This window comes from Bubalus kerabau, chromosome 16, assembly GCF_029407905.1.
Source record: "Bubalus kerabau isolate K-KA32 ecotype Philippines breed swamp buffalo chromosome 16, PCC_UOA_SB_1v2, whole genome shotgun sequence".
NCBI classification, from domain to species: Eukaryota; Metazoa; Chordata; class Mammalia; order Artiodactyla; family Bovidae; genus Bubalus; species Bubalus kerabau.
The window spans coordinates 52435093-52463043 of NC_073639.1; the positions used below are offsets into that span (position 1 = coordinate 52435093).

A 27951-nucleotide genomic window follows, 5' to 3' on the forward strand; every position below is an offset into this window, starting at 1 on the left:
TCGCGGCGGGCTCGTCCTATGGGGACGCTCGTTGGGCGGGGCGAAGAGGCTGGCGGGACAAGTCTCGCGAGAAGGGCGGCAGGGACGGCGGTGGCAGAGCCGGGCAGAACCCGGTAGAGCAGCCCGAGGGGCGGCGCGCGAGTGGGCGCATGGAGAGCGCTGGCGACGAGCGGGCCCCGCTGCTGGGCGCGCGGCGGACGGCGTTCGCGGGCCGGCGCGCGGCGTGCGCGGCCGTGCTGCTGACGGAGCTGCTGGAGCGCGCCGCCTTCTACGGCGTCACGGCCAACCTGGTGCTGTTCCTCAACGGCACGGCGTTCGGCTGGGAGGGCGCGGAGGCCAGCCAGGCGCTGCTGCTCTTCATGGGCCTCACCTACTTGGTGTCGCCGTTCGGGGGCTGGCTCGCCGATGCGCGGCTCGGCCGGGCGCGCGCCATCCTGCTCAGCCTGGCGCTCTACTTGCTCGGCATGCTGGCCTTCCCGCTGCTGGCCGCGCCCGCCACGCGCTCGGCGCTCTGCGGGGCCCCCGGCCCTACGAACGTCCGCAATTGCTCGGCGCCGCCGTGTACCGACGCACCCACTCGCTACTGCGCTCCCGCAGTGCTTTCCGCGCTCGCGCTAGTGGGCCTGGGCGTGGGCGCGGTCAAGGCCAACATCACGCCCTTTGGCGCAGACCAGGTGAGGGGTCCGCAGGTGCTAGGCGAGGGGGCGGGATTGGTCGCGGACCCGGTAACCCAGGTTACCACCCGGGCTGCCTGCGGTGGACGCTAGCGAGCGGAGCTGCAAACTCGGGGGGCCACCTTCCAACCAAGGGGCCTTTGGAGTTGAGTCCTGGGGGCGGGGACAGAGGCGTTTCGGTACTGGGTATCCGCAAGTGCAAAGGCCCTGGGGCCAGAAGAGAGAGCTGCTCTGGTTGTCATAGCAGCTGCAGTAGCTGTCGTGTTGCAGCACGAAACACATCAGAACACGTATTGTGTACAACACCTACAACACGTACACGTATTGTATGCCTTAAACGTACAGGTTGTCGACAAGTATGTCTCAAACAGAAAAGAAAGGGGAACAGAGGTGGCAGGTAGGGGCTTCGTGATGTGATGCTTTATAAAGAGTTTGAGGTTTGTTTTGAATACAGTAGGAAGCCTTTTATGGAGTTTGAGCCGAGGGTAATGTGATCTGATTTACGTTTCAAAATATTCAGTCTCTGTAGGGCAGGGGCCTGGCAGCTGTGGCCTGCCAGCCAAATCTGGTCTACTTCCTGTTTTTGGAGAGCCCGCAACTTAAGAATGATTCTTAGGTGCTTTTTTTTTCTTTTTTCTTTGAAAAAAAGAATGTGTGTGTGTGTGTGTGTGTGTGTGTGTGACAAATGAAACTGACAGGAAACTCACATTTTAGCCTCCATAAATAAAGTTTTATTGGACCACAGACCTGCACCTACCTGGTCACCTATCAGCCATGCTGGGACTGCTTTCACAATAGGGTAGCAGAATCAAGTAGTTGTGACAGACTGAATGTTACTTAAAATGTAAGCTGTTTACACCCCGCCCCTTCACAGAAAAAGTTTGCAGTCTGGTGTAGAGCTTCAGTTGTATGGAAGGTGCTGACACCAGGCAGATCAGGTAGGAGTCTGTTGCACTGGCCAGGTGAGAAATTAGAGATTTGCATTAGGACGGGGGCAATGGACAAGGGATGAAGTGGTGGATTTAGGATATTACGAAGGTGGTGGTTGTTGGTTAGTAGCTAAGTTGTGTGTGACTCTTTTGCGACCCCCCCCCCCCCCCACACACACACACACACAATGGGTTGTAGCCCGCCTGGCTTCCTCTGTCCATGGGATTCTCCAGGCAAGAATACTGAGGCGGGTTGCCATTCCCTTCCCCAGGAAATCTTCCCGACCCAGGGATTGAACCCTTGTCTCCTGCATTGCATGCAGAGAGGGCGCCAGAATTGCTGGCTGATTTTATGCAACAGAGAAGGCAACTCCTAGGTTTCTGGGCCAAGTAGCCATGTGATTGCCAGTATTTACAGAGGGCCTAGTGTGCATCAGGCCCTGTGCTGAGTACTTTGCTAGTTCATAGGACGCCTCTGTTGTTACTGTGCCCATTTTGCAGATAGAGAAATGAAGACTCAAGAGGTTAAATCATTGGCCCAAAGTTACAGAGCTAGTACGTGACTGAGCCGGGATGCAAGAACTTGCATCCTTTGAATCTGAACATCAGTCACACCTGTGAAAGGCTATTATGGTGAGGTGATTCCTTATAACCATGCTGGAGATAATAGTTGCCTAATGTCCTGAATTCTTAACCTCTTTCCTCTGCACCATGGAATGTGCTTTACATACCTGAACTCATTTGAATCTCTTATGAATCCTAGACCTATTTTTAAAATGAGGAAATGGAGGTGCAAAAAGATGTGTTTCTTTTGTTTGTAGTGAATGGCCACACCGTGCTTTAGGTGCAGGCTTGACTCCTTAATGTGTACTTGATCTGAGATGGGCGTTCTGTGATGGTTCTGCCAGCTTTCAAGGCCAGGACTGGGAGTTCTTCATCTTGTGTTTTTGTTTTTTTTTTTTAATTTATTTTATTTAGTCTTTTTTTGGCTATGTTGGGTCTTCATTGCTGCGCTCATGCGTTCTCTAGTTGCAGGGATTGGGGGCTATACTCTTGGTTGTCCACAGGCTTCTCGTTGTGGTGGCTTCTCTTACCGCGGAGCACACTCTCCAGGGCGCGCTAGTGGTTGCGGTGCTCAGGCTTCAGCAGTGGGTTAGCAGGCAGGTTGATAACGCCTGGACCACAGGGGCGTCACTCCATCTCCAAAGACCAGGCCACAGGACTACAGTGCGTGCTGAGTGTGAGGTTATGCCCCACTGTACTGAGTGCTATTCCCACACTGTCTAATATAAAACCCCGCAACAATTCATATCCCATAATTATCCCTGTTTTACAATAAACAGAGGCTTAACAGGTTTGACCAGCCCTGGTCCACTGCAAGTGAGTGGGGAAGCTGGATTTGAACCCAGAAAGTCTGACTTAGAAATGACTGCTTTCCAGTAGATAATAGATAAGTGATCAATACTCCTTAAAAGAAAGAGTGGTCCCATAGAAGTTCTCTAGAAGGCATGACAGAATTTGGACTCTTTTGATGTGTAATTAAATGTGGACATTAAAAAGAAATGTGCTGTTCTGCAAGAGAATTGACCCAATCTCTCTCTTTTTTTTTTTTGACCCAATCTCTTCTGACATGACACCGTCATGCAGAACAGATTCAGGGCGATCAAAGATTTGACCACCATACACAGCTTTGCAATTGTAGCCCACCTTCTTTAAAAGTCATTTATCAGGATGATTGGGATAACTTGATTACAGACCACATAGTAGATAAAGTTGGAGAAGGCGATGGCACCCCACTCCGGTACTCTTGCCTGGAGAATCCCACGGACGGAGGAGCCTGGTAAGCTGCAATCCATGGGGTCACTAGAGTCGGACATGACTGAGCAACTTCACTTTCACTTTTCACTTCCGTGCATTGGAGAAGGAAATGGCAACCCACTCCAGTGTTCTTGCCTGGAGAATCCCGGGCACGGGGGAGCCTGGTGGGCTGCCGTCTGTGGGGTTGCACAGAGTCGGACACGACTGAAGCGACTTAGCAGCAGCAGTAGATTAAGTTGCATTGGTGTTAATTTCTTAGATGATGGTTTGAGGTCTTGTAGAAGAACAGCCTTATTTTTAGGAGATTCGTGATGAAATCTTTGGGGTGAAATATGATGCTGCAACTTAATAGTTCAGCCAAAAGAGTATTTTGTATATGTACAGAAAAAGAACTAAGGATGTAGATGAAAGCTACGGGTGTGTATGGTTTACTGTTCTTCCGACTTTTCTGTATGTTTAAAAATTTTTTAAACTGAAGAAGAATCTGCCTGCCAAGCAGGAGACCCAGGTTTGAACCCTGGGTTGGGAAGATTCCCTGGAGAAGCAAATAGCACCCCACTCCAGTATTCTTTCTGGGAAATCCCGTGGACAGAGAAACCTGGTGGGCTACGGTCCATGGGTTTGCAGGAGTCAGATACAACTTAGCAGCTAAATAGCAGCAGCAGCAAGGAGATGGCCATCAACTGATGGATGGACACATGCAGAATATACTTCAACAGTAAAAAAGAGATGAAGTACTTGCTTCAGTGTGGATGAACCTTGAAACCATCATGCTGTTGAAAGATGCAAGGCACCAAACACCACATATCATAGGATTCCATCTATATGAAATGTCCAGAATAGACAGCTCCATAAAGACTTAAGAGATGAGTGGTTGCCGGAGTCAGGAAACAGGGGAGGGGAAGCCCCTGTGAACAGAACCAGGTTTCTTGCTGGTGTGATGAGAAGGTAGCATTGGAAAGCGGTGGTGGTTGGACATCTGTGAAGACTGAAAAAGACTGAGTGGTACATTTCAAAAGGGTGAATTTTATAGTGTGAGAATTGTATCTCAGTGGAAACGAAAATGTTAGTACCCTTCAGCTGGAGTGCCTACTCTGTGCCAGGTGCTGGCTGGTTGAAGGGGATTTCAGAAGTCTCCCCTCCCTCCCCTGCAGGTGCAGGGAGGTATGGCCAAGAGCCTGCTCTCTGGGCATGAAGCCTGTAATCTGTTCTTCAGGAGGAGCTAGTTTGGCATCTTCTGGCCTGAGTTTGAAGAAATCTATTTGTATTTTTAAGGATTTTTTTTCTTTTTAATCTTGGCCGTGCCCTGCAGCTTGCTGGATCTCAGTTCTCTTACCAGAGATTGAACCGGGGCCACTGCACACTGCCGAATCCTCACCACTAGACCACCAGGGAGCTCCCAGGAGCTTTTTTGTTTAATTGAAATATGATTGATTCACAATGTTGTGTTAGTTTCAGGTATCCAGCAAAGTGATTTGGTTATATATACATTTATCAGATCAGATCAGATCAGATCAGTCCCTCAGTCGCTCAGTCGTGTCCGACTCTTTGCGACCCCATGAATCGCAGCACGCCAGGCCTCCCTGTGCATCACCAACTCCCGGAGTTCACTGAGACTCATGTCCATCGAGTCAGTGATGCCATCCAGCCATCTCATCCTCTGTCGTCCCCTTCTCCTGCCCCCAATCCCTCCCAGCATCAGAGTCTTTTCCAATGAGTCAATATCCTTTTTCTGTTTCTTTTCCACTATAGTCCATTACAAGGTATCGAATATAGTTCCCTGTGCTATACAGTAGGACCTTGTTGTTTTTCTGTCTTATATATAGTAGTGTGTATCTGTTAATCCCAAATTCCTAGTTTATGCCACCCCAACTTTTCCCATGGTAGCCGTAAGATTGTTTTCTATATGTCTGTGAGTCTGTTTCTGCTTTATGAATAAATTCATTTGTCTGCATGTAAGTGATATCATGTAGCATTTGTCTTCCTCTGCCTGATTGACTTCACTTAGGGTGATAATCTCCAGGTCCATCCATGTAGCTGCACATGGGATTATTTCATTCTTCTCTGTGGCCGAGTGGTACGCAGAAGGTACCTTTTAGGCTTCTCTATCACTCACGCCTTTGTGACACAGGGCTTCTGGGAAGCAGTCTGAGGGAGAGATGAATGGGGCCAGGCTGTGCAGCTCTGAGGAGGAGGCCTTGGCTGGCTTTGAAATGAAGACTTACACCACAGAGTCCAGGGGCGATGCTGATCTGAAATCTGTCGGCCCCACCTTTCCCCCAGTGCTTAACCTTTCTCAGAGGTCACAATCATTCTTAATGGATGGATCTTGTATTTGAAATTGCAGACTGAAAGAACTTATTTTACAACGAGAGCAAAGCTACATTTCACCTAGAGGAAAGAAAAGTTGCACGCGTGTGTATTTAAAGGAATTTTTCCAAATCAGCCTACTATTTGACTCACTGCACAGGATCCTGTTCTTCCAGCTGCTCTTTGAGTTGCAGCAGTGGTGTCTTTTGACCAGTCACATGATAGTCTTGTTTGCCCTTGATCTGGTGGGGCAGGAAGCGAGGGTACAGATGGTGATGTAATATGACCGACGTGAATTGAGGGTGTCAGTCCAGGGCACGGAGGCATGTGATCTGCAGTTTACAAGGGCAGCTTGCCATTTGTTCCAGAAAATTACTGGTATGTGGTTATTTAGGGCTTTAAAATAGGCTTATGTTTTTAAAGTAATTTGGGTGCATTACACTTGGAAGTTCAAATAAGTTGATTGCCAAGTTCACCGGGATGTGCGCAGCGCCTCTATAGACAGTGGGAAGGGCCGTGATATATTTCAGTTAATGCATAAGTTGTCTGTGTTAATTTTCGATATTCTGTTTACTGGCCCTCTTCCCTTTTAAATTTGCCCCCTACCCTAATTACTTGTTTTCTTACCTTTAGTTATATTTTCTCTGTAGCCATTGGCCTGCTTACAGTTTTTTCTTCCCTCTAGTTTGTTCCCAGGAGATCACGAGTATTTGAGTCCATTTTAGTGACATTTGAAAGCATTAAGGGGACCTCCTTGGTACTCCAGGGGTTAGGACTCGCCTCTACTGCAGAGGCATGGGTTCAGCCCCTGGTTGGGGAACTAAGATTCCAGAAGTCACATGGCATAGCCTAAATAAACAAACAAATGCATTGTGTCCTCAGGGGGAGCTGTCTTTCTTAGAAACATAAGACATCCTGCATACAAATCATTTATTCACTCATTAGTCTTGCCATCATTTGTTCTTGGATCTCTGTTCATTTCTGATGTGGAAGGGAGTCAAGTTTAAGCACATTCTGATAACGTGAGGTTTGTTTAAAAACTCAGATTTTCAGTTTTAGACGGTGATTACCAGATAATTACTTCACACATATTACTTATTACCATGTTGTTGCTGTTTAGTCATTAAGTTGTATCTGACTGTTTTGCGACCCCAGCATATTTAATCATGTTGGATTAAAATTTTTTGGAGGGACTCATGATTCTGATTTTGTATTTACACCTGTACTTTGATCTTAAAAAATAGAAGTTAAAATGTCATATCACATAATATGGCTGCTAAAAAGATGGTTTTTGTGCATCATAACTGGTTGTTTAAGCCCCCAGTGAGAACCTCCTTTCTTACTTAGATTACTCTGTGGATCAGAATTCAGATCTGTTACTGGACCAGAAATTGTCCAACCTTTTCATAACCTGTAATGTAAGGACAAGACAACAGAGGTTCCCGAGACAGCAACACCCGGCAGTCTTTGTACACAATCCAGCATCAGCCTTTAAACCAGGAGGTTTGTTTAAACATTTTATGAGATGGAACTGGCTAGAAATGACTGGCTCAAGCACATTCTCGGGGTGTCACATAGATGTGAAAAGCTGTCTTCGGGGAGGGATGTTACAGGGTGCCCATGCCCACCCAGACTGTTCCGTCCGCACCAGGACAGGCCCCCACTGGGTAGGTCTTGAGGAAAGTGCTTGTGTAACCTGGTTCTTCTGTTTGTCTGCGTTCAGGAAGTCAGTGATCTTTGAACCTTTAAGGAATCCTGTTCTTATCAGAACTTCTTTTGATTCCCCGAGAGGCTTCCTGGTCTGAAAACAGCACATGGTTTTAGTTGCACTCTCTAATTTTCCTCTGGTTCCAGATGTATCAAGGCTTGGAGCTATATGGCTTTGAGTAGAAGTCCTCAAAAAGTTTAAAATGCAGACTCCTGGGCCCCAACCCCAGAGATGATGAGTGGCTGGTCCTGGATAATAATAGGTCCTGTGAATCTGTATTTTTAAGGAGCATTCCTGGCATTCCCAAAGCATGTGGTCCCTGGGAGTTTGAGAAATGCTCTAGGATTTGTTGGATTTAAGTATATTTAAGAAATCTGTAATAATTGAAAGTATAAAACACATTTTTTGTCAAGGGACCCTTGAGCTTATCGGTAAACACCGTTTGATTGTGCTGCTGTTTTTCCCTTTTTTTTTTTGGCCGTGGCTTGTGGGACCTTAGTTCCCCAAAGAGGAATTGAACCTGGGCCCCAGAAGTGAAAGCACCAGGTCCTAACCGGTGGTCTGCTAGGGAGTTCCCACGTGCTGCCTTTCTTAAAGACTAGGATGACAGCAGTAGTTGATAGAAAGCTGTATCAGTGTATCACACTATTATATCTGTGTATATAAAGTGGGTTTCCCATGTAACGCTAATGGTAAAGAATCTTCTGCCAGTGCAGGAGATGCAAGAGACCTGGGTTCGATCCCTGGGTTGGGAAGATCCCCTGGGGGAGGAAACGGCAACGCACTCCAGTATTATCTGGAGAATCCCATGGACAAGGGAGCCTGGCAGGCTACAGTTGATGGGGTCACAAAGAATGACACAACTGAGCGCGCGCGCGTACACACACACACACACACACACACACACACACAAAACAATGTATATAAAAACATCATATATGTTTTTCATCCTTGAAGGTGATCACACGGGTTTAAGTCTTTTTCTTCCCTGTTATTGTAGGTTAAGGATCGGGGTCCAGAAGCCACGCGAAGATTTTTTAATTGGTTTTATTGGAGCATTAATCTGGGAGCAATCGTCTCGCTGGGGGGCATTGCCTACATCCAGCAGAACGTGAGCTTTGTCACCGGCTACGCCATCCCCGCTGTCTGCATTGGTGTTGCTTTCGTGGTCTTCCTGTGCGGCCAGACCTTCTTCATCACCAAGCCGCCCGACGGCAGCGCCTTCACCGACATGTTCAGGATACTGGTGTATTCCTGCCGCCCCCAGAAGCGCATCAGGGAGCACAGTCCTAGCGGGTGAGCGGCTTTATTCTCATCACAGACTGTTCCACATGACTTATTAACCACTCTAAAATAAAGTGCTTGCTTCTGTCTGTCCTGTGCTCACCATTGAGGGGGTCATGGGGCGGGAGTTGAAATGTCTCACGGCAGCGCCAGGAGTGTGAGGTGTCTCCTCCTCCATCTTAAAGATGAGCCAGCGGCCTCCCTCCTTCTCCGGCTCGCGCTTTTTCATTTCTAACCTGCACTTTGACCCTCCTTTCACTGCTGATGCAGACGGAGGCCCCCGACTGCTTTGCTGTGTAAAGAGGATAAAGACAGAGGCTTGCCGAGGGCATCGAAGAGACCATGTTAAACTTGATACATTTCTCTTTATTTTAAAAGGCCTGGACAGTCCTTTGGCTCAGAAACCGAGCAGTTGCTTAGTTTGTAGGTGTAGATGCATGTTGTGCTTCTTAAGCAGTCAGCCGCTGCCTCCCACTTCAGGGCCAGCAGCTGAGCAGGTTAGCGCCGGCCATCCTCCAGTGGTCACGTCAGCCGCTCTCTGTGGACAGGATGGCAGAATTAAGATGCTGGTAGGGTAAGGCCGTCGTCCCGTTAACACGGGACTTCCCAGGTGGACCACTGTCTGCCCACTACCTGGTTTTAAAGCCAAAAGTCCCAGGTCTCAGGGAATCCCGGACAAGCTCTGGCGGAAGGTCGGTCACCCTAGTTGCAGAGTAGTGAAGAACAGTCTAGAACTTAGCTCACAGAAAGACCTCAGAAATTTTTGGTGTTACTTTTGACATGTAAATTAACGGGTATTAAAAGACTTCCCTTTTACCTGTACTATTCTGAGAATTATGACAGATTTATTCTGTCAGGTAACCACAGTCAGAACGTAGAATATATCCATCACCTCAGAAAAGTCCTCGGGACCATTTGGAGTTGAGCCTCTTAGGGAGTATTTTGATCAAGACAAGGGCATTGAGATGGGTGCTCAGTCCCTGAGTCGGAGAATGACTGCTCAGCCCTGGGGAGCCTCCTGCCCCTCCGCAAGGAGGGCCCCCTTTGCAAGAACGTTCTGCAGACTGACGCGCGTCTGTCTGCCTCCTCGTGGCTTGTCTGCCTCCTCGTGGCTTGTCTGCCTGTATCCTGTTTATGTCCTTGAAGCCATCACAGATGTCTCGTGTTCTTCCCACGTGGTGGATCCCACAGCCCTGCCCCTTCGCTCCTGGCTCACGCCTCTGGTTGCTTTAGCTGTCCCCAGGCGGGGCTCCACAGACTCCTAAGTGCATTCAATGTTGCATTCAGACTCACAGTTCAGAGCAGCTGGTGGTGGGACCACACTGAAGAATTTTTAACGATTGAAGCCCCGCTGCCTCTGCAGCCGGCAGCAGTGCTTTACTGGGGCCTCATTTTAGTTCAGCAAAAGCGTGATTTCAGATCCCAGATGTTTAGCTTACAGATTAAGTACCCACTAGCAAAATGTGTCATTAAAGTTTCAGAGTGTCTTTCTGGGTGATACCTGGTACACCTGTGCAAGAGGACACACTTGCTTTGTGGACATCTGGGTTTTGATGCACAAATGGTGTGGTAAAGACTACTGGGACTGGGGAATCTATTTTCCCTTTATGTTGGTTTTTGAAGTCTTCCTTGGCACAATTCAAAGAGGACCAGCTTGCAGAGAAGTTGATGGTCTGGCAAATTCTCTTGACAGTACTCTGCTTATGCACAGGTTGGGGCTGTCTGATCTTGGGCAGGTCAGTGACCTTGCAGAGCCTTCTTTTCCTTCTTGTGCAGTTGGAGAGGTCCCCTCTCATAGGATCATTGTGAGGCCTAGTAAGCTGATAAGAGGCCAGTCAGTGGTAACTAATTGATGAGGATGCTTTTGCAGAATGTCGCTCTAGAAGCGAAGGAAGCACTGCATCACCCAGCATTCCCTTATTTATGGGGCCAATTTCATCTGGCCCAATCCCAGTTTCTTTCTGCTCTAGGTGGTCTCTGTTTTGTTTTTTTGCGGGCCGTGTGGGGGGGGTCTCTGTTTTGAAGATGTTTTAATGCTGTTTTAGATGTGAAATCCATGCCTGTCAGTTCAGTTCATCAGTGAGTGGAGACAGTGCCACACCCTTTGTGAGAGACTTAACCTCTGGGAGTTGAGGACCTGAGCAGTGATGGCCCCGCCTCCTCCTGGGAGCAGGCACACAGCTGCACGCACAGCCTCGGCCGGGGGTCTCGGGAGCGCTTGTCTGTGGGCCTTGTCGTTCGTGACTTGTGGCTCCATGTTGGACCCTTGTATGTTACAGAATAATAACACTAACAATGTGTGTGACCTGGACAAAGTTTTAGATGTGTAGTGACTTAAAATAGTTTTTAAAATACTTTAATGATATGAAAATGTAAGCATTATAGCCAGCAACCTGTGTGCATGACTCTGTGTGTGAAGTGAATTTGCTGTTTGACATTTGAATGTATTTAGAGAAGCGTTGGCCGTATGATGTGGTAATCACCAATAGAATCTATATTAGGTTTATAGGGACTTTACGTCTTTGGCCAAAAAAAAGGAGAAGCTATAAAGTTTTTCAAATAAAAGTATGAATAATAATATGTTTGGAATTTAGTGTTTTCACATTAAGTGTATTTTTCTAAGTATTGTATTTTTCTAAGTATTTTTCCCCACTGGACTCAGCTCCATAAGGACAGGAGATGTATCTTTTTTTATTTATGTGTGTTTCCTCAGCACTCAGTTAGAAACAGAATGAGGCATATAGCAGGTGCTCAATAAATGTCTGTTGCATTTACTTTTTCTGTCCAAAACTTGGTTTAAATTTTATAGTTTTCAATTTTTCCCTGCTCAGAAAGGTCAGATTTAAAATGTCAATGTTAAAAGACAAAAATTATTCACAGTAGTTGGTGACTCAGTCAAATGGGTCAGGAGTTTATAAACTAGAAAGCTGACAGCTACCATTTATATCCAAGTCTCAGAATTGCAAGCATTCTTAATGGTAATTTATTTCTGGTTTTAGAGAAAGGTGTGCAATTAAAACTTTTTTTTTTTCTCCCTATTTTACCACAAAGGGTCTTAGAGCGAGTTTCTCTGTTAAGAGTGTTTTGGGTCGGGAAAGGTCTTGGAATCACCCCTGAGACCCGGGACCTGTGCATGTTATAAATAGTAAGGCAGGCAAGGGTGAGTGAGCGGGCAGGGCTGCCAGCACCAGAGCCAGGACCGGAAGGCCTCCTGGCACCAGAGCCAGCCGAGAGCTCTGGACTGTGACCGTCGGGCCCAAGCATGGAGGGGAGGCCCGAGGGTGGGAGCAGAGGGACAGGTGGCCCTACAGTGATCTGGACCTCAGGTTCTACAGCCAGGACCTCTGGGGTCAGATCCCGGCCCCGTTCTCTGGGTGTGTTGCCCTGAGCACATTTCTTACCCGCTCTGTGCCCTGACTTCCTCCTCCTTGCGGCGGGGGATGGCGGGGCTAGTATGAGTGTCCTGGTGCCTGACAGGGTGGTGATCAGGGCCCACCAGTGGGCACTCTGTCATCTTCCCCCAAGTGACACCGTCAGGTTATCATCAGGAGCATCACCCCCGCCCCTCCTCTGCTCTTCCTTAAGTGAAGAGCTGATGTCTTTTCTGTTGTAACAGAGGCCTCCCTCCCAGTCACACCAGTGTGACTGCAATGCAGTAAACCAGCTCGGTTTTGTAACCGAGTTTAGTGTTGGTCATCGAGTCTTGACAGTGGATAAATAGCCTAATTTGAGGTCCAGACAATCCAGGACAGTCGTCTTTTCAAATGCTCCCCCGGTGATGTAGCTGATGTAGGCGTCACCAGCTTCAGGTGAAGCTGCAGGCTTCCTCCACACCGCAGGACCGATGGCCAGTGTGACAACACTGGGGATGAGGTCGGCCACCTTCCAGACAGCGCTGGGTGATCCCACCGTGGTGGCGGCCAGCGTCGCGCTCTGGCTAGGAAGTGCTTCCATCTGCTGATTCCGAACGTCTCCCTCTTTTGAGTAGTCTGGGTGGCCACATTGGGTGGGGGACGATTAGTAGGTAACGGAAGGGGGTTTGAGCAGATTCAGTGCAGCAAGCTCATTTCCTATCCCCAAACCTAATTTGTTACCAAATAACTGATTTCTGGGGGTGGAAGAAAACTAATTCCTTCATTTTATTTCCCAAAGTGAAGGCATTGGAGTCTTTCAGCAATCTTCTAAACACAGTCTGTTTGATTCATGTAAGATGTCTCGAGGAGGGCCATTCCCGGAAGATAAAGTGGAAGATGTGAAAGCTCTTGTCAAGATTGTCCCTGTTTTCTTGGCTTTGATACCTTACTGGACAGTGTATTTTCAAGTGAGTTTTATATTCAGGTCTCATTTCCTCTCTTCCCCCCACCGTGAACACCGCCCCAGCACTCAAGTTCCTGGGTTCCCTGCTTTCTTTGCCATAAGTCTCCAGGATCTTGGAATCTGGACTCATAGTTATGGACTCATTTTTGTGGACTTATATGTTTTGAAAACCTTTTTCAAAATGAAGCTAAGAATGGGCATACCTCTGTTTTTCCAGGCCCCACCTTTTAATTTCTCACTGGGGTAGTCGTTACTTCTTTTTCAAAGTTCATCTCCAGACGACCTTTATGGTGGCCAAGAGACTGTCCTGCCTGTTTGCCAACCTGGCCTTTTCGAGTCTCATCACAGAGTAGTCTGGGGGAGGGGTGGCTCGCTGCAGGTCTGTGACAGCCGTGCACATGTATTGACACTGCTTTTTACACCCAGATGCAGACGACGTATGTTTTACAGAGTCTTCATTTGAAGATTCCAGAAATTTCCAGTATTACAACCAATCCTCATACGGTGAGAACAATTGAAATGATGTGAAAAATGTCATTGGGGGTTTACGTGACAAATGAATTTCTTCTGCCAATCACAGATACTTTGTAAATGATATAGGTAGCTTGAACTAAACGTGTTCCTATTGAAATGGAATTTTTACTCACTTCTGAAACTGTCTTTCCGTTGGTTATGTCTTTTACTAGATTAAATTGACTTTGTGGTGGTTATTCAGTCATTAAATCATGTCCGACTCTTGCGACCCCATGGGCTATAGCTTGCCAGCCTCTTTCCAGGCAAGAATACGGGAGTGGGTTGCAGTTTCCTTCTCCAGGGGATTATCTCGATCCAGGGATCGAACCTGCGTTTCCTGCTTGGCAGGCAGATTCTTTACCACTGAGCCACCTGGGAAGCCCATTCTTTACCACTGAGCCACCTGGGAAGTCCAAACTAAGTTGCTACTGTCAGTTAAACATGAATATTTGACCTGTTTCTTCTTCCCCCCAGAAAGCACAGAAAACCCAAACACATCCCTTTAGAAATGAAAGCCTTTCCTCAGATCCAGTGTCTTGAGACAGACTATTTTCCTAGGAGGTCATACTTGTACAAATGAGCAATTTTTTAAATAAGCTTTTCCCATTTAGATGTTAGATGTCAAGCAAGCAGGGCTGACACTGCAGAAAAATAAGCCCGTGTCTTCTGCATCTCCAAATTCTAGTTTCCGGCAGCCTGGCTGACCATGTTCGATGCTGTGCTCATCCTCCTGTTAATTCCCCTGAAAGATAAACTAGTCGATCCCATCTTGAAACGAAACGGCCTGCTCCCATCATCCTTGAAAAGGATCGCCGTGGGGATGTTCTTCGTGATGTGCTCAGCCTTCGCTGCAGGTGAGAAGCCGGCTCCGTTTCTGCTCCCACCTGCTTCCCGTTGTGGGTGATTCGGAATAAGTCACTCATCTGTTCTTTAGGAAGCGTGTGTACTTCAAAGAATATATAAGGATTATTTTATTAAACTGGAGTAGTGTTCATTTTTTGTTATATGAAGTTTAAGATGTTTTCTCAGGATTTGCTCTTTTATGTTTTTTAAAATATTTATTTATTTGGCTGTGGAAGCTTATTGGTTGTGGTGTGTGAACTCTTAGTTCCAGCATGGGGTTCTAGTTCCCTGACTAGGGATCAAACCCAGTCCTCCTGTATTGGGAACCTGGAGTCTTAGCCACCTGACCACCAGCGAGTCCTTATTTTTTTTCCCTGAAGAATTGTAACCAGTGAAATGCTCTGGAAGGTGACTTTTGGGTTGAATCAAGGGAGGCTTATTGTCTCCTACCGATTTAGATTTTAGACCACTCGTAATTGCTAGATAGAGGGAATTTTATAAATTAAAGGTGTTAAATTATCCTCAGACCTGTGATTCTTAATGTCAGGTCCATTAGTCAGTGTCTTATGCCCTGAACCCTTTGCGCTTTTATGTAAAATTTCACGTGCGTTTTTCTGGAGAGAAAGTTTTGTTATTTTTTTAAAATCAAATAACGGGTTTGGAACCAGCCTCCATCCCCCAGGAAAAAACGAAGGCAGTTAAGAACTAATGCCCAGGTATTCTAACATCTATTGGGGGCTCGGTTCTGAGTTCATAATTCTTAGATTCTGAAGTATAAGCTGAATTATCTTGTGCCGATAAGGCTGAAGTGTTTCTGACTTTCTCACCTTGCTTTGGCACTCTTCCTTCATTAATATTTGAAAATTATTGAACCGTAAAATAGCTTAGTTCTATAACAAGACAAGAAAAGCTGATATTCCTGAATCACCTATATATCATCTCCGTTATGAAGAATTTAATGTTAAGCACTGCTGAGGTGGAATTTAATATTCTCTGACAAGGCTTCACCACAGCCTCCATCCGCTGTCGCCCAGGTGAACATACTGATACAGTACTCAAGAGATTTACAGAAATGAGTCTCTAGGCTTAAGAAATCTATATTCTAAACGCTGGGACATCGTAGGGGACAGTTACATTTCTTTATTAATGAAATAGGTGATTAAAGGGAGGTCATCTCTGGATGAAGTTCCTGCCATGTGCTGGCCATGTGATCTGTTTCCCTTCCAGTTCTGTGCACGTGGGCAAATAAGCCTGAGCGAACAAGAGCTGGGTCACAGCAGGGCTCTGGTGGCAGGTTTCCTGACACAGAATCAGCGATGGGCGGGGCGCCCTGGAGCAGAGGAGTTGTGCTGACGGGGGTCGGGGGTGGGGGTTCCTGAGCACTTGTTGTGAGCCCAGCTTCAGCCTCAGCACCTCTTCTCTTTCTGGATGGGAGAGCCCCGCCTGTACCCCAGCCAGCCAGTCGCACCCCACGGGCAGGTATCCTTGTCAGCTGCCTGTGGGAAAGGAGAGATTGCTGGTTTCCGAGGCATCATCTAGCAGACTCTGGGTTTGGTTCCTTTAACACACCATCTTCTCTTTCAGTTTCGTTTATGGCTGAATAGCTTCTTTGGAGGCCCTGAAAACCCTGGGGTCATCCCTCCTGGTGGTTTCTGTAGGAAATGACTGCAGACGCGAGCCTGTTGAGCGGGTCATGTTGGGCGGGCAGCGCTGCCATTTCTTTCTTCCTTTTTTTCCTTCTTTCTTTCTGTCTTTCTGATCTTTAGTTGTGACATGTGGGATCTAGTTCCCCAACCAGGGGTCGAACCTGGGCCCCCTGTGTTGGGAGTGCAGAGTCTCAGCCGCTGGACCACAAGGAGCCCCAGTGCTGCCTTTTCAAAGCACAAGCAGCGCCAGCAGTTCACTTCCTGCCAGCAGGGTTGGGCTGCCATCAGGTGGCCGCAGGCACCTGTGGGGAGGCAGGTGCTCTGCACCTGTGTGACCACGGCCGCTCTGAACGTCAGCATCCAGGTCACTTGCTTAGACACGGAAAACGCCTCCAGTGCTGACGGTCTTAAAGCGGCTTTCTTTGCTGAGTGACCAGATATTAGGAAGGAACTTAACCATCACTGATTCACAAGAGTTTAAACGTCTTACAACTTGACTTAGGCACAGTTTATTAAATTTAATCTAAGCAGTGACTGGTGTTTCATGCCATTTCATTTCCAGCTCTAGTGAATATTATTTAACTGGGACATTAATGAGCTTTGAATGGAAACCAGAAATCATAACAGCAGACCAACAGTTTAATAGGAAAGAGATGATTTTGCCTTTTAACTTGCTACATTCATCCATAATAAATCAGAATCTTCTGTTTAGTACCATCCCTGCTGGAAACAATTCTTTCTTTAAAGTTTCTCAGGTGAGAATCAGGCACACCCAACGGGTTTTCTTCCATTCTGCTTGAGGAAAAAAGAAGTGTGCTTTCCCTATCAAAATTATACGTGTTCTTAACTTACTAACATAATAGATGCTCACTGGAGAAAAGGGAACCTTAGAAACATAAAGAAGAAAATAAAGATCAGCTGTAATTTCCCCAGAGATGCTCACTGCTGTGTGGTGCATGTCTGTCTGACTTTGTTTGTGTATCTGTGTGTACATACACGTACAGTTTTTGTGTTTCTGCGGAAATGAAATCCTGTTGTGTACAATGATTTGAGCCTGATTTAAAAACTAAACCTAAGAAACCCTTAAAGGTATAAAGAAACACTTGTTAACTGCAGGCAGGTTAAAAAAAAATCCACCAAATACAGATGAGCATCTCCCCCCATTGCTCTCCTCCTTCCTCCCTCTCTCTGTGTCTCTCTCACATACACAGAGATTTAAGCACTCATAATTCCACCCAAGGATATCTTCTACTATCAGTCTGCAAGTGCATGGGAAAAATTATATATGATGTGATGTGTGTGTTTGTACTTCCTTTGTCACCCGCTATAAAAAAAGAAAAAACTAAAGCATCCTTCCATGTCAAACATTCACCTGCAGTCCTTTGTTGTTAGGTATTTAGGATTCTAGTTCTCACTGTTAACATCATGCATCTGTGTGTGCTAAGTGGCTTCAGTCGTGTCTGACTCTGTACAACCCCGTGGACTGTAGCCAGGCTCCTCTGTCCTTGGGATTCTCCAGGCAAGAATCCTGGAGTGGGTTGCCATGCCCAGTGAAATTACTTTCCTTCTCGAATCCCCCCAAGGAAGTCCTAGACTCCCTCCGTTTACTCCAGACTTTGATGGGAGCCTTCAGCTGCTCACTGTTCACAGCTCATTTGTACCTCTTAGTTTGAAATAGGTGTTTATGATGATGTTAAATATCTAATCTTTATTTCAAGTTTACTGAGTATTTTTGGCAGAAATGAATGTTGAGTTTTTCTCAAATATCTTATGTTGGTTTTCAGGAGGATGACATGCCCTCCCGCCTCCGCCTTTGGCAGCTCTTGTTTTCATTTATTTTAACCTCTGGTGTTTAACTGTTGAAATAAATTAAAAAAAACCCTGTTAAAAGGGCTGACCCTGATGGTCTGATTGGAATCTGCTGCTGTTTTGCTGAGTGACTCCGAATCTCTGTCTAACCAACAGCAGTCTGGTCTGGTGTCTGGATTGCACAGCTTCATTAAAGGGTTTGGTAAATGCCCTGTTTCTGGAGGCGGGGTGTGTTTAACAGGAGGAGAAATGTCTGTTTGTTCCCAGGAAGTTCCAAGTCTTTACCTGGAAAATTACAAGGGTGCATCACTTCTCTGAAAGGAAATATGATCATTTTTCCACCTTTTCCAGTTTTGCACAGATCTTGTTTTTTGCTGAATCACTTAAGCTTTTTATTTTTTAGTGTCCTTAGAATATAATTTATTGAGTTCGAGAAATTGAGAGGAGATAAAAATGGTCATTTAAATAAATCTGTTGCATTTCCTTCCTCTTTTCTAGTTTCACTTTTTTATGTGTTCTTTTTTATTAGATTGGCCAAAACTATTTTACCATTTTTCCTTAGATGTATCTCTTGAGTTTATCATTTGACTGTTTTTATGTTTTCTCAGTGAATAATTAAGATATTAACTTTTATTATCTTCAGTGTGTTTTGTTGATTTCTTTTTCTCATTTCTTGAGTTAAATTCTTCCCTTCTATTTATTCGTTCCTGCTTAACAGTAAAGACCGTGTTGTTCTTTTAACTGGCCTGTTACCATCTTTCTATCAAGGTCTCTTGCACTTTAGTTTGTTGTAATGGTTTCTTTTTTTTTTCCCCAGAAGAATATTGAAACTGTGGTTTTTATTTTCTTTTTGATCCAAGAGTACTTTTAGAGAACTTTTCTCAGTTTATAATAATCGATGCTGTTGTTTGTCCATTTGCTACCAAGAAAGCTTTAGTTGAGGAGTTGAGAGAGAGCATGGCTTTGTAATTCCTGTATCATACATTTCAAGGCTTCCTTTTTGGCCAGTATTCCTTTCTAAAAGTGTCTGTGGGGTGCTGCATAGGATGGTACGATAGCCGTAGCGCTGCCAGCTCTGTTAGTTCAGATCCTGTGTAGCAGGCACCCTGGAGTCCAGTGCTGCCTGGGGTTACCGGGATGACGTGTGTCCAGGGATGCGGCGGTCTGTGCAGGCTCTGGTGAACGGGAGGCACTGTCCAGTCTGGGGGACAGTGTCCTTAGAGAGGCACTGTTCTCTCTTGGGCAGCATGAGTCTGTTAGAACTAAGCCCGGAGGGGGCACAGATGTTAGTGTCCCTAAAGTTCAGGACGTGGGTCTGCCCTGGGTCTCCTCCAGTTAGCAATGCATTGCCAAACAAAGCTGTATCTTTCCATTTGCTTGCTCTGACGAGGACCAGCAGGGCTCGTGTGCCTCAGGTTCTCACTGCATTTCTAGCACGTGCTACATGCATAGCCAGGCTTCTCTGTCCATGGGATTCTTCGGGCAAGGATACTGGAGTGGGATGCCATTTCCTCTTCCAGGGGATCTTCGCGACCCAAGGATTGACTCTGCGTCTCTTGTGTCTCCTGCATTGGCAAGCGGGTTATTTACCACTAGTGCTACTTGGGAAGCCAAGACAAAGCCTGATCCTTTCCGTGCACTTGCTCTGATGACCAGCAGGGCTGGTGTGCCTCAGGTTCTCGCTGCACTTCTAGCCTGTGATGGTATTTTACTCTAAAGGTTTATGGGGGAGTGGCACTGTGTGGGGAGGCCACACAGGAGCTCTTAGGTCCAGTGAAAGCCCAGCCAACACCCCGGTCGGTGTTCTTGCTCCATGTTTCACTCTGGCTCGTCGTGAGTGTAGATGAGCTGGCAGCAGGGAGCAGCAGGCGCAGGGTCGAGTGGGCACAGGGGCCTTTCCTGACCCTCGGTGTGTTTTCTTGATGCCTCCTTCCTGCCCTTGGTTGTCGCGTCTCCCTCCAGGTGACTCTGCCTGCCCCTCCTCTTATCCGACCTTTGCTGCTGCCACACTTCATTTCCTTCTCACCCATAGTGTTGGGTTTTTTTTTGTTTGACCTGATGTAAGTTTGTGTTGTTAATTGAAGAATTTGCCCCTCTTCCTTCTATCTTGGTTCTCCCAGCTTCTGTCTTTATACTGGTTTGTACCCGTGCTTCTTGTCTCTTCCGTCATGAGCTCTGTGGCCTCTCAGGGACAGGCCTGCCCAGACCCCGAAGGACCGCCATTGTCCGAGGACCGCTGTGGTTCTCTGTCGGCCTCTCTCAGGACCCTGCTCCTTCCTCTGTTCTCTGTGGTGTCAGCCGTGTGCTCCACACCTCCCCGTCCTTCCCCCGGTCCCACCAAAGAGGCGTTCTGTTGATTTCGCATGTTCTTGTCTCAGGGCTTGGTCCTGGTTTGTTTATGCCCCCCTTGCCATTGCCCCTTGGTTTCTGTTTGCTTTTCACCCTCAGCCTTCACAGGAGTCTGCATTTTCCTAACTGATGAGACCACAGCAGATTCTGTCCTACAGCTTACTCCTGTTCTCTGCCAGCTTGCCAGAAGTCAATGGTACCTTTTTTCATCCTGGTACTAAACCCGTATATGGCTCCCACCAGTGACACCCCACCATAAACACACAAGCACGCTCGGTGTCGTCTTCATGCTCCCTTGCCTTTCCTATGAAGGGCAAGAGATTATCCAGCTTCAGTATTTATTCCCCTAAACCAGGCTGAGTGAGTTCTTCCCTCTCTCTGTACTTAAATCTAACCCTTCCAAGCTAGAGGGTTGGTGGCCAGTGCAGGGCAGTGATCTTCCAGTCTGAGGGCGGTGGCCCAGGGCCAGCTGGACCTCGGCTGAGCCAGAGGAAGCCTGTAGCATTTCAGCCTTGCGTTTGAAGGTGCTCCAACCAGGATAACACTGCGGGCCCATTGGGGCTGCCTGCTGCCCTACCAGGGAGCAAAGCTGCTGTTTTTGGGCAAGGCCCTTAATGCCACCACCAGTTTCCTGAGATCACTGCTGGGCTGAGCCTCATATTCCCCTTTCCAGAGCAGCAGACGCCCTGCAGACCTGGTCTGCTCCGGTTTCTCAGTCACAGAACAGTCGTGAGGGCTGAGGTCTGCCTCCATCACCCACCTTCAGGGAGGAGACGCGACTTTCCATGTGGAAATGAGCTAGGAGGTCTCACCTTCTCTTGGGTCTTTGATGTGTGTTCTCTTTGGATATTTGAGATGTGGTGTGGGGGCAGATTCTTTCACTCTGTCTGTCAAATCCTGGTCCTTTTTCATGCTCAGATCTTATTGTTTAGTATCTCAGTCATGTCTGACTCTTTTGTGACCCCATGGACTGTAGCCCACCAGGCTCCTTGTCCATGGGATTTCCCAGGCAAGAATACTGGAGTGGGTTGCCATTTCCTTCTCCAGGGGATCCTCCCGACCCAGGGATCAAACCCACATCTCCTGAGTATGTGTCATCTGGTGTTAACCTTTCATGCATTTCTCAGAATCATCGACAGGCATCTTGTCCCAAGGATCTGGTTTTTCAGTTTAATTACAAATGTTAGTGAATAAATGCTCATAAGCTACTTATGAATTGTAGGGATTTTGGAAAGCAAGAGGCTGGACCTCGTGAAGGAGAAGACCATCAACCAGACCATCGGAAACGTCGTGTACTACGCCGCGGACTTGCCCATCTGGTGGCAGGTCCCGCAGTACGTGCTGATCGGCGTCAGTGAAATATTCGCCAGCATCGCAGGTGAGGTTTCCTTCTGTCGGGGGCATCTGTGTCCAGTCCCCTCACTGCATAATTAAGGCCTTGCTCTTTCCTCCCTTGTTAGGCTGTGTCGAGACAGAACCGCACAGTGCTTGGTGGGTGTTGGTGGGCAGATGCGGTTCAGAATGTGAATCGGTGAGGAAAGGGTGACGTTATGGCTGAGGCTCCCCTTTCTTGGTGTGAAAGTAGGATTCCCACAACGTCAACATGAAGATGACCTGCTGCAGCGCGTCCGCAGGAGACAGGAAAGGAGAAGGACGAGCCCCGCTTCAGGGGCCGGGGTTTGGCTGCCTGGCCTGGCGCTGGCTCCCCAGCCCTGCAGCCCTGCTGCCGCGGCCAGGCCTCAGGCCCCTCACTGCCCGGCTCACGGTGTCTGCCTGTAGATGTGTCTGGGAGAAACCTCATTTATAAAGCGTGTTCTCACAGGCCTCTCTTCCCTGTTGCTGAGGTCCCGTGGTGGCATGTGGATGAGTGAATTCTGTGCAGGCCTGTTTCCCGCTGCCGGGAGTGAGGGAAGGAGGAAATGAGTGATAACCAGAGCTGGCCGGCTGTGGGCAGCGGCTTTCCCCTCTCCTCCCCTCCCCCTGTGCTCACGTGGAATTGGCTCATGAACTTGGGAGGGAATAAATCAAAGAGGCCGGCCCTTCCTTTAGAGCCCAGAGCATATCTCCGTGTCTGGGTATCATGGCAAGAACTGGGTTATAGATGCACCTGCCAAAACTGTTCTCAAAGACCTTGTCTTTCAGGTAGAATTCCTAAGTAGATTTCCCCATTTTAGTGTCAGAGGTTCATTAGCAAACTCACATCAGTTAAGAATGTAGGAAATTGGCTTCTTCAACTTCTTTCCATGAGGAACAGGAAATTCCAAGAGCTGGCAAATCAAATGCTGCCCTCTGATGTGAGCGTGGGGGTGACCACCACCTCTTGGGGATTCCAGGGGCTGTGGTGGGAGACGAGCAGCCAGGTGGGGGCTGTCTCACAGCGAGTCCCAGGTCCCCGAGGGCCACGGTGCGGAGGCAGCGCTGTGTCCTCTACAAAAACACCCTTCATCCCCCACCCCCCAGGCCTGGAATTTGCATACTCGGCTGCCCCCAAGTCCATGCAGAGCGCCATCATGGGCTTGTTCTTCTTCTTCTCTGGAGTTGGGTCCTTCGTGGGCTCAGGACTGTTGGCGTTGGTGTCCCTGAAGGCCATCGGGTGGATGAGCAGCCACACGGACTTTGGTAAGGATCCCCCCCCCACCACCCATGCCCACCCCATCAACAGTGACCAGCATCCAGAGCCCCGGCCCTTGGGTCACGTGGGGCACCTGGGACCGGATGCGATCAGTGTCTCTGGGCTGGGTCAGGAGCCCCCACCCTGCTCCCCAAGCTGCATCAGACCACCCACCTCACCCCGTTTGCCCACGTCACACACGATCTCCCGGAGACCGGTGAACCTCTCCTGCCAGGTCAGCCTTGACCACACCCGCCACCAGCGGTCGAGTGGCCGCTGTTTGTTCCCACATCTGTGATGGGTAGGCTGCCTGCTTTCTCTACCGTCAGGTCCAGCACTGTATTTTATTAGCAGGCAAATAAAATCTGTATCACAAATTTCCCTTCATTTATCTTAGTTTTGTATTTTTTTTCCCTGACAGTACCTTTTAATTTCTTGCGGTTAAAATAAAGATAGACAATAAGTTGCCTTTTTAAAAACAAATATGACTAGTGATCAATCATACTGGAGTTCTACAGCCATTGCCAGTAGGTGGCATCTTGAGCAAAATCACTGGCGAGGGATGAGCGCTCTGCTCTTTGCAGATTGATGTCGCCTGTAAACGGACCCAGAGGTAGAGGCGTCTTTCTTCTTTATGTTTCACTGGTAAAAAGCACCACTGCTTTTGGTTGCTTTTCCTTGTGTAGTTGTGTGGTATTTGCTGTCCCCTGGTACTTTTAGGTTGTAAATCCCCATGGAAACCTGATGCAAGCCTAGAGACTGTTCTCCAGAAACGGCAGAATTCCAAAAGCCCTCCCATGATTCAGTTAAAATTCCTGTCCTGAGGTGAGAGTTTAGGCCCGAGAAGCCCTGATAAACAGAAACCGGAGCCCCCAGCACCCCCTGGGCACCATGGGTGATGTGGTCCAGCTGTGAGCACCGGGGCTATGGGGGTTGGGCAGGCCCAGCCTGGTTGTGATGAGGAGGGGCCGCCCCCCTCCCGGAGGGTAAGGTCCGGTTACACAGGGGTTCTGAGAGTTCTCCTGGGTTCTTGGTGTCACAGAACAGACCTCCTTCAAAGACTTGTTACAGAGATCAAACCTCTGTAGTTCTTCAGATGTAGATGCTGTTTCTTAGTTTTTGTTTCATTTTTAAGTGTATCATAAAGGATTGATTGGCTTTGGTCATCCTTGATGCTTTCCAGTGATTTACTCCCCCCACTGCTAATTGAATAACTTGTGGTTTGCCTGTCGTTCATCCTTTCCTTCTGACAGGTTATTTTAATACTTGCAGCTGTGAGGGTCACCTCCAGCGCTGATGCACACAGGTACCGGTGCTGGGCCTGCGACCTGTGTGTTGATGTTATTTCCACGAGAGGGAGGCGCCGGTCGTGTGTCCTGGATCGGCTGCCCTGTCTGGGAGCGCAGGTGGTCTCCCGTTTCCCTCGAGTGCAGAGAGCTTGTGCCCCTTCTGCCTGGAGCCCCGGGAGCTGGGTGCGATGACGGTGACGCAGGAGGGCATGGCAGGGCTCCCTCTCGGTTAGGGGCAGGGCTGTTGGGGCGGAGATGGGGGACAGGGTGGGACCGGGGCACCCCACTCCCACCCCCAAGCCATGCCAGATTCTTCTGGAGGAGGAGCAGCAGGCCAGCTTCTCCATGCCCCCTGCTCTGCCAGGGCTCAGGTGGCGGTGGGAGCTGACTCAGTGCTTCCCAGCAGACGTGTGGATCACTTCCTGTCAGGTCCCTGGGCTGTGGTCTGTCTCTTCACTGTGTCCTTCTCTCCCCGTCCTCTGCCTGGCCTGCTCTTCCTTGTTGTGTTTAGAAAGGGAGCCACATCTATGCTGTGAGGAGCTCTGGTCTTGAAGTGCGCAGCTTGGTGTGCTTTCATCCCGACCCAAGTGCAGGACGGCGGGAAGCCTTCCTCCTGTTCTTGCTGCGTTAAGCCCCCAGGCCTCGGCAGGATGAATTGCTGTGATGCCAGCCCGCTGAGTCTTGTCGCCTCCCAGTCCTCTGCCGTGGCCAGCGTCTCACTCAGCACTGAGTTCTCCAAGTCGTCCCCAGTAACTGGTTCTTTTGTTATTTTTGCGGAGTATCTATTGTACGAATAAGTCACAGTTCATTTATCTGCTGTGCTGTGCATGGGTGTTGCGGGCGTCGCCAGTTGGAGGCTGTCATGAATAGAGCAGCTGGGAATGTTTTCGTGCATGTGTTTGGTGACACGTGAGCTTGTTCCTTGGGGCCCAGGAGTCTGTCTTATCAAATAAAGAACACCCAGAGTTTACCACCTTCATATGCAGTTACCTTCTGTCTGATAAGAGGCCCAAGAAAGCAAAGGCTGATTGTGATAGCTTTTAGGTGGTGGACCCGGTTCTGAACACCCTTCCTAGCCCAGGCTGAGACTCGCCCTGACAGGGAAAACACCGTGTACAGTTGGCTCGGCCTGCTGGCTTTCAGCGCTGCTAGTTTTAACCGCCTGTGTCGTTTGGGGAGATGACTGTCTCAGGATTGGCACTGTGGCACCACCCAGCAGTGCCATGGTGGGCGTGGGCACCCCAGGCTCCAGGAGAGGGGGTCTCTGTCCAGGGCGGAGCCCCGAAGGCAGTGAGGACCTAACCAGGGCTTTTCAGTATCTGTTGAATAAATAGCACAGTCTAGTAGAAATTCTAGGTATTACTGGATTTGTTTCCAAAGCAGTAAGCATAGGAAATCGTTGTCTTCTACAACCTGAGTGAGAATTCTTTAAAAACATGTGAGTGAGTATTATGCAGACACGTGTATTATATCTATTCGTTCATTCTGTTTAATGAAAGCAGTGTTGAATGTCTAATTTTAATGAGTGTATGTTCAGATAGAAAAAGGAAGTTCCAGAATAACCCAGCCTGAGGGAGGCCGTCAGAGGGAAGGAAGTCTGGTGTACTAAGTAAACAAAGTGGAAATGCTTGTGAAGCCCGGCCGAGAGAACCACGGCTTTCTTCCGAGACGCCAGCTTCCTCTGGACACGTTGCTGATGGACACGTCTCCCCGCCCCTCTGCTTGACTGTGTCAGGCCCTTTTCAGTTGGTGACAAGCGGTGGAAGCGGTTGTGGGGACAGCCATCTGCAGGGAGCTGGGGTGACCCTCGCTCACAGCCCTGTGTCTGCACACCAAGGGGCCATGGTGGGTGGTGCTGTGAAACCTCGGTTCTCTCTGGTGTGCAGACCTGGTACCCCAGACCTCCGTGAAGACTGGGGCTCCTCACAGGTACTGCTGAGGAGGCGGCCTTCTGCCCTGGGCACTTCTCATGGCAGCGCTGTTCCTGCCTGGGGGCGGGGTGGGGGGCTGGCCACCATGTTTTCGCATCTTACAAACGAGGAGACTGGGCCCAGAGACCACGACACTGGGTTTGAGCTTGGTTGGTTGAGCTCCGAGGTCCATGACCTTAACCTCCGCTGCCTCAGGGTTTGTCAGGAATTAAATGGAACCTTGCACGTAGGATGCCTGCACGGTGCTCAGGCATTCAGTATGTCAGCTCTTTGGCAACCTGAAGTTTTTAAGGAGAAATTTAAAAAGCAGACTTGTATCTCCCCGTAGTGTGTGGCTTGTGTGTTCAGCCGCCTGCGCTGGCCTGTGAAGGGTACATTGGAGTGTGTCTGATGTCAGGTGACAACGCAGGAATGCAGGAGTCCAGGACTCCTATGAGACATGATGTCCAGGCTGTGTCCTGGGCCGCTGAGTGGTCTTGATAAATGTACAGACTCTGGACCCAGGATACCAAGACCCTCCGCTTCCAGACCTGACTTGGGGACAGTCGGGCTCCTTGTCTGTGGAGCAGGAGAGGCTGGTGACAGGGCCCCAGCATGGAGCTGGTGTTGACGTACAGCCAGCTTCACAGTGGCTCTGGGAGCAAGGCACTTGTGTACTTCAAATTAGGGATAGGGTATTCTTTTTTCTTTCGTTTTTTTAAATGACAACATTAAAAGTCACCCTGACCTTGGTAGGAACCAAGTTAAAAAAATTGTGAACTTTCTCTCTAAACTCGTTTCTTTTTCCTTTCCTTCTCTCCAGGCAACATCAACGGCTGCTATTTGAACTATTACTTTTTCCTTCTGGCAGCCATTCAAGGAGCCACCCTCCTGCTTTTCCTTATTGTTTCCGTGAAATACGACCGTCAGCGGTCGAGAGCGAATGGCATGCACGCCAGCAGGAGGACCTGATGCTCCCGCACCCGTCGGGTCTGTTGGATGGACAGATGGACGAACGAATCCATGGGAAGGGGCTGCGGGGGCTCAGAGAGTGGATGGCTGACTTTCCTGAGACTTGGCGTGACACCAGGATTGGTCTCTTCTCTTACCGGTGGCCTAGGTGAGTGCTTTCCTGTGGTTCATCTCCTGTCGTCCGGGCCTTCCTGGAGCAGATGCACAGGCTGCTGCAGGCTTCTCGCCACCGAAGACCCTGGTTCACCCTGCAGCTGGTCTCCTCTGGCAAACACCCGCAGACGCTGACACCGAGTCTCTGGAGACGACACCCATGCGGGTTGGCATCCCAGTATGTTAAACAAGTATCTCATCTCCTTTCCATAAAACCTGCGCTCACTGTCTTCTTTCTTGATGAATAGACACCTGTTTCCATTGAGGAACAGGAGGATTTGTTAAGAAACGAAAGGGTGGTCAAGTGCCGCGAAGGTTTTATAGAGAAGTCCTGCTCATGGTTTCTCTCCTAAGCCACAAATCTTGCCAACACCAAGTTCCTCGGTACAGGCCGGCGGTGAATGCATTTTATCTGCTGCTGCAGATAGTGCTAATGTTTTAAACTGTTGAGATTGCTTTCCTGTTGTTTCCTTAAGAACATGATGTTGTACTAAGAAAGAACTATTTAAGACCATGTGTTCATCTCAACCTGTGACGCAGCCTGACGTGTGCTCGCCCAGTCAATGCTCGTGTACGATTTCACTGTGGCACCACTGAGACTGAAGACCCGCCTTGGCGGGGGAAGGGCCTCCGCTGAAGGGCACTGGCGCGCTCGGGGACGCTTGGCAGTGTTCACTGTGAACCTGAACTGTCGACAGCCGCTGGCTCTGGGCGGTGAGGGTTTCTCGTTTTGTCTAATAAACTGTTCCTCATTTGTTGCTGTGCTTTTGGTATAACTTTATTATAAAAACACCTTGATTTTGAGACCCATTGACT

At 48.5% G+C, this 27951-nt stretch overlaps 1 protein-coding gene across 2 annotated transcripts; it reads left to right on the forward strand.

The window, feature by feature from the left end:
- SLC15A4 (solute carrier family 15 member 4) lies at positions 1-27945 on the forward strand. Of its 2 annotated transcripts, none has more exons than XM_055549679.1 (8): positions 1-674; positions 8440-8735; positions 12876-13044; positions 13467-13544; positions 14239-14407; positions 21423-21578; positions 22661-22819; positions 26834-27945. In XM_055549679.1, the coding sequence occupies exons 1-8, from the start codon at positions 150-152 to the stop codon at positions 26980-26982; spliced, it is 1701 nt and encodes a 566-aa protein (XP_055405654.1). In that variant the 5' UTR covers positions 1-149; the 3' UTR covers positions 26983-27945. The 2 variants fall into 2 exon arrangements, with proteins under 2 accessions (XP_055405654.1, XP_055405655.1); XM_055549680.1 differs by having other exon boundaries at positions 26882-27945.
- The last annotated feature ends 6 nt before the right edge of the window (positions 27946-27951 follow it).

What these genes read in the sequence shown, in the direction of transcription:
- SLC15A4 (XM_055549679.1), top strand. Translation starts at nt 150, where the DNA reads ATGGAGAGCGCTGGCGACGAGCGGGCCCCGCTGCTGGGCGCGCGGCGG. An exon ending in CGCCCTTTGGCGCAGACCAG is followed by an intron (nt 675 to 8,439) that starts GTGAGGGGTCCG and finishes CTGTTATTGTAG; the next exon opens with GTTAAGGATCGGGGTCCAGA. An exon ending in GTGCTCAGCCTTCGCTGCAG is followed by an intron (nt 14,408 to 21,422) that starts GTGAGAAGCCGG and finishes TATGAATTGTAG; the next exon opens with GGATTTTGGAAAGCAAGAGG.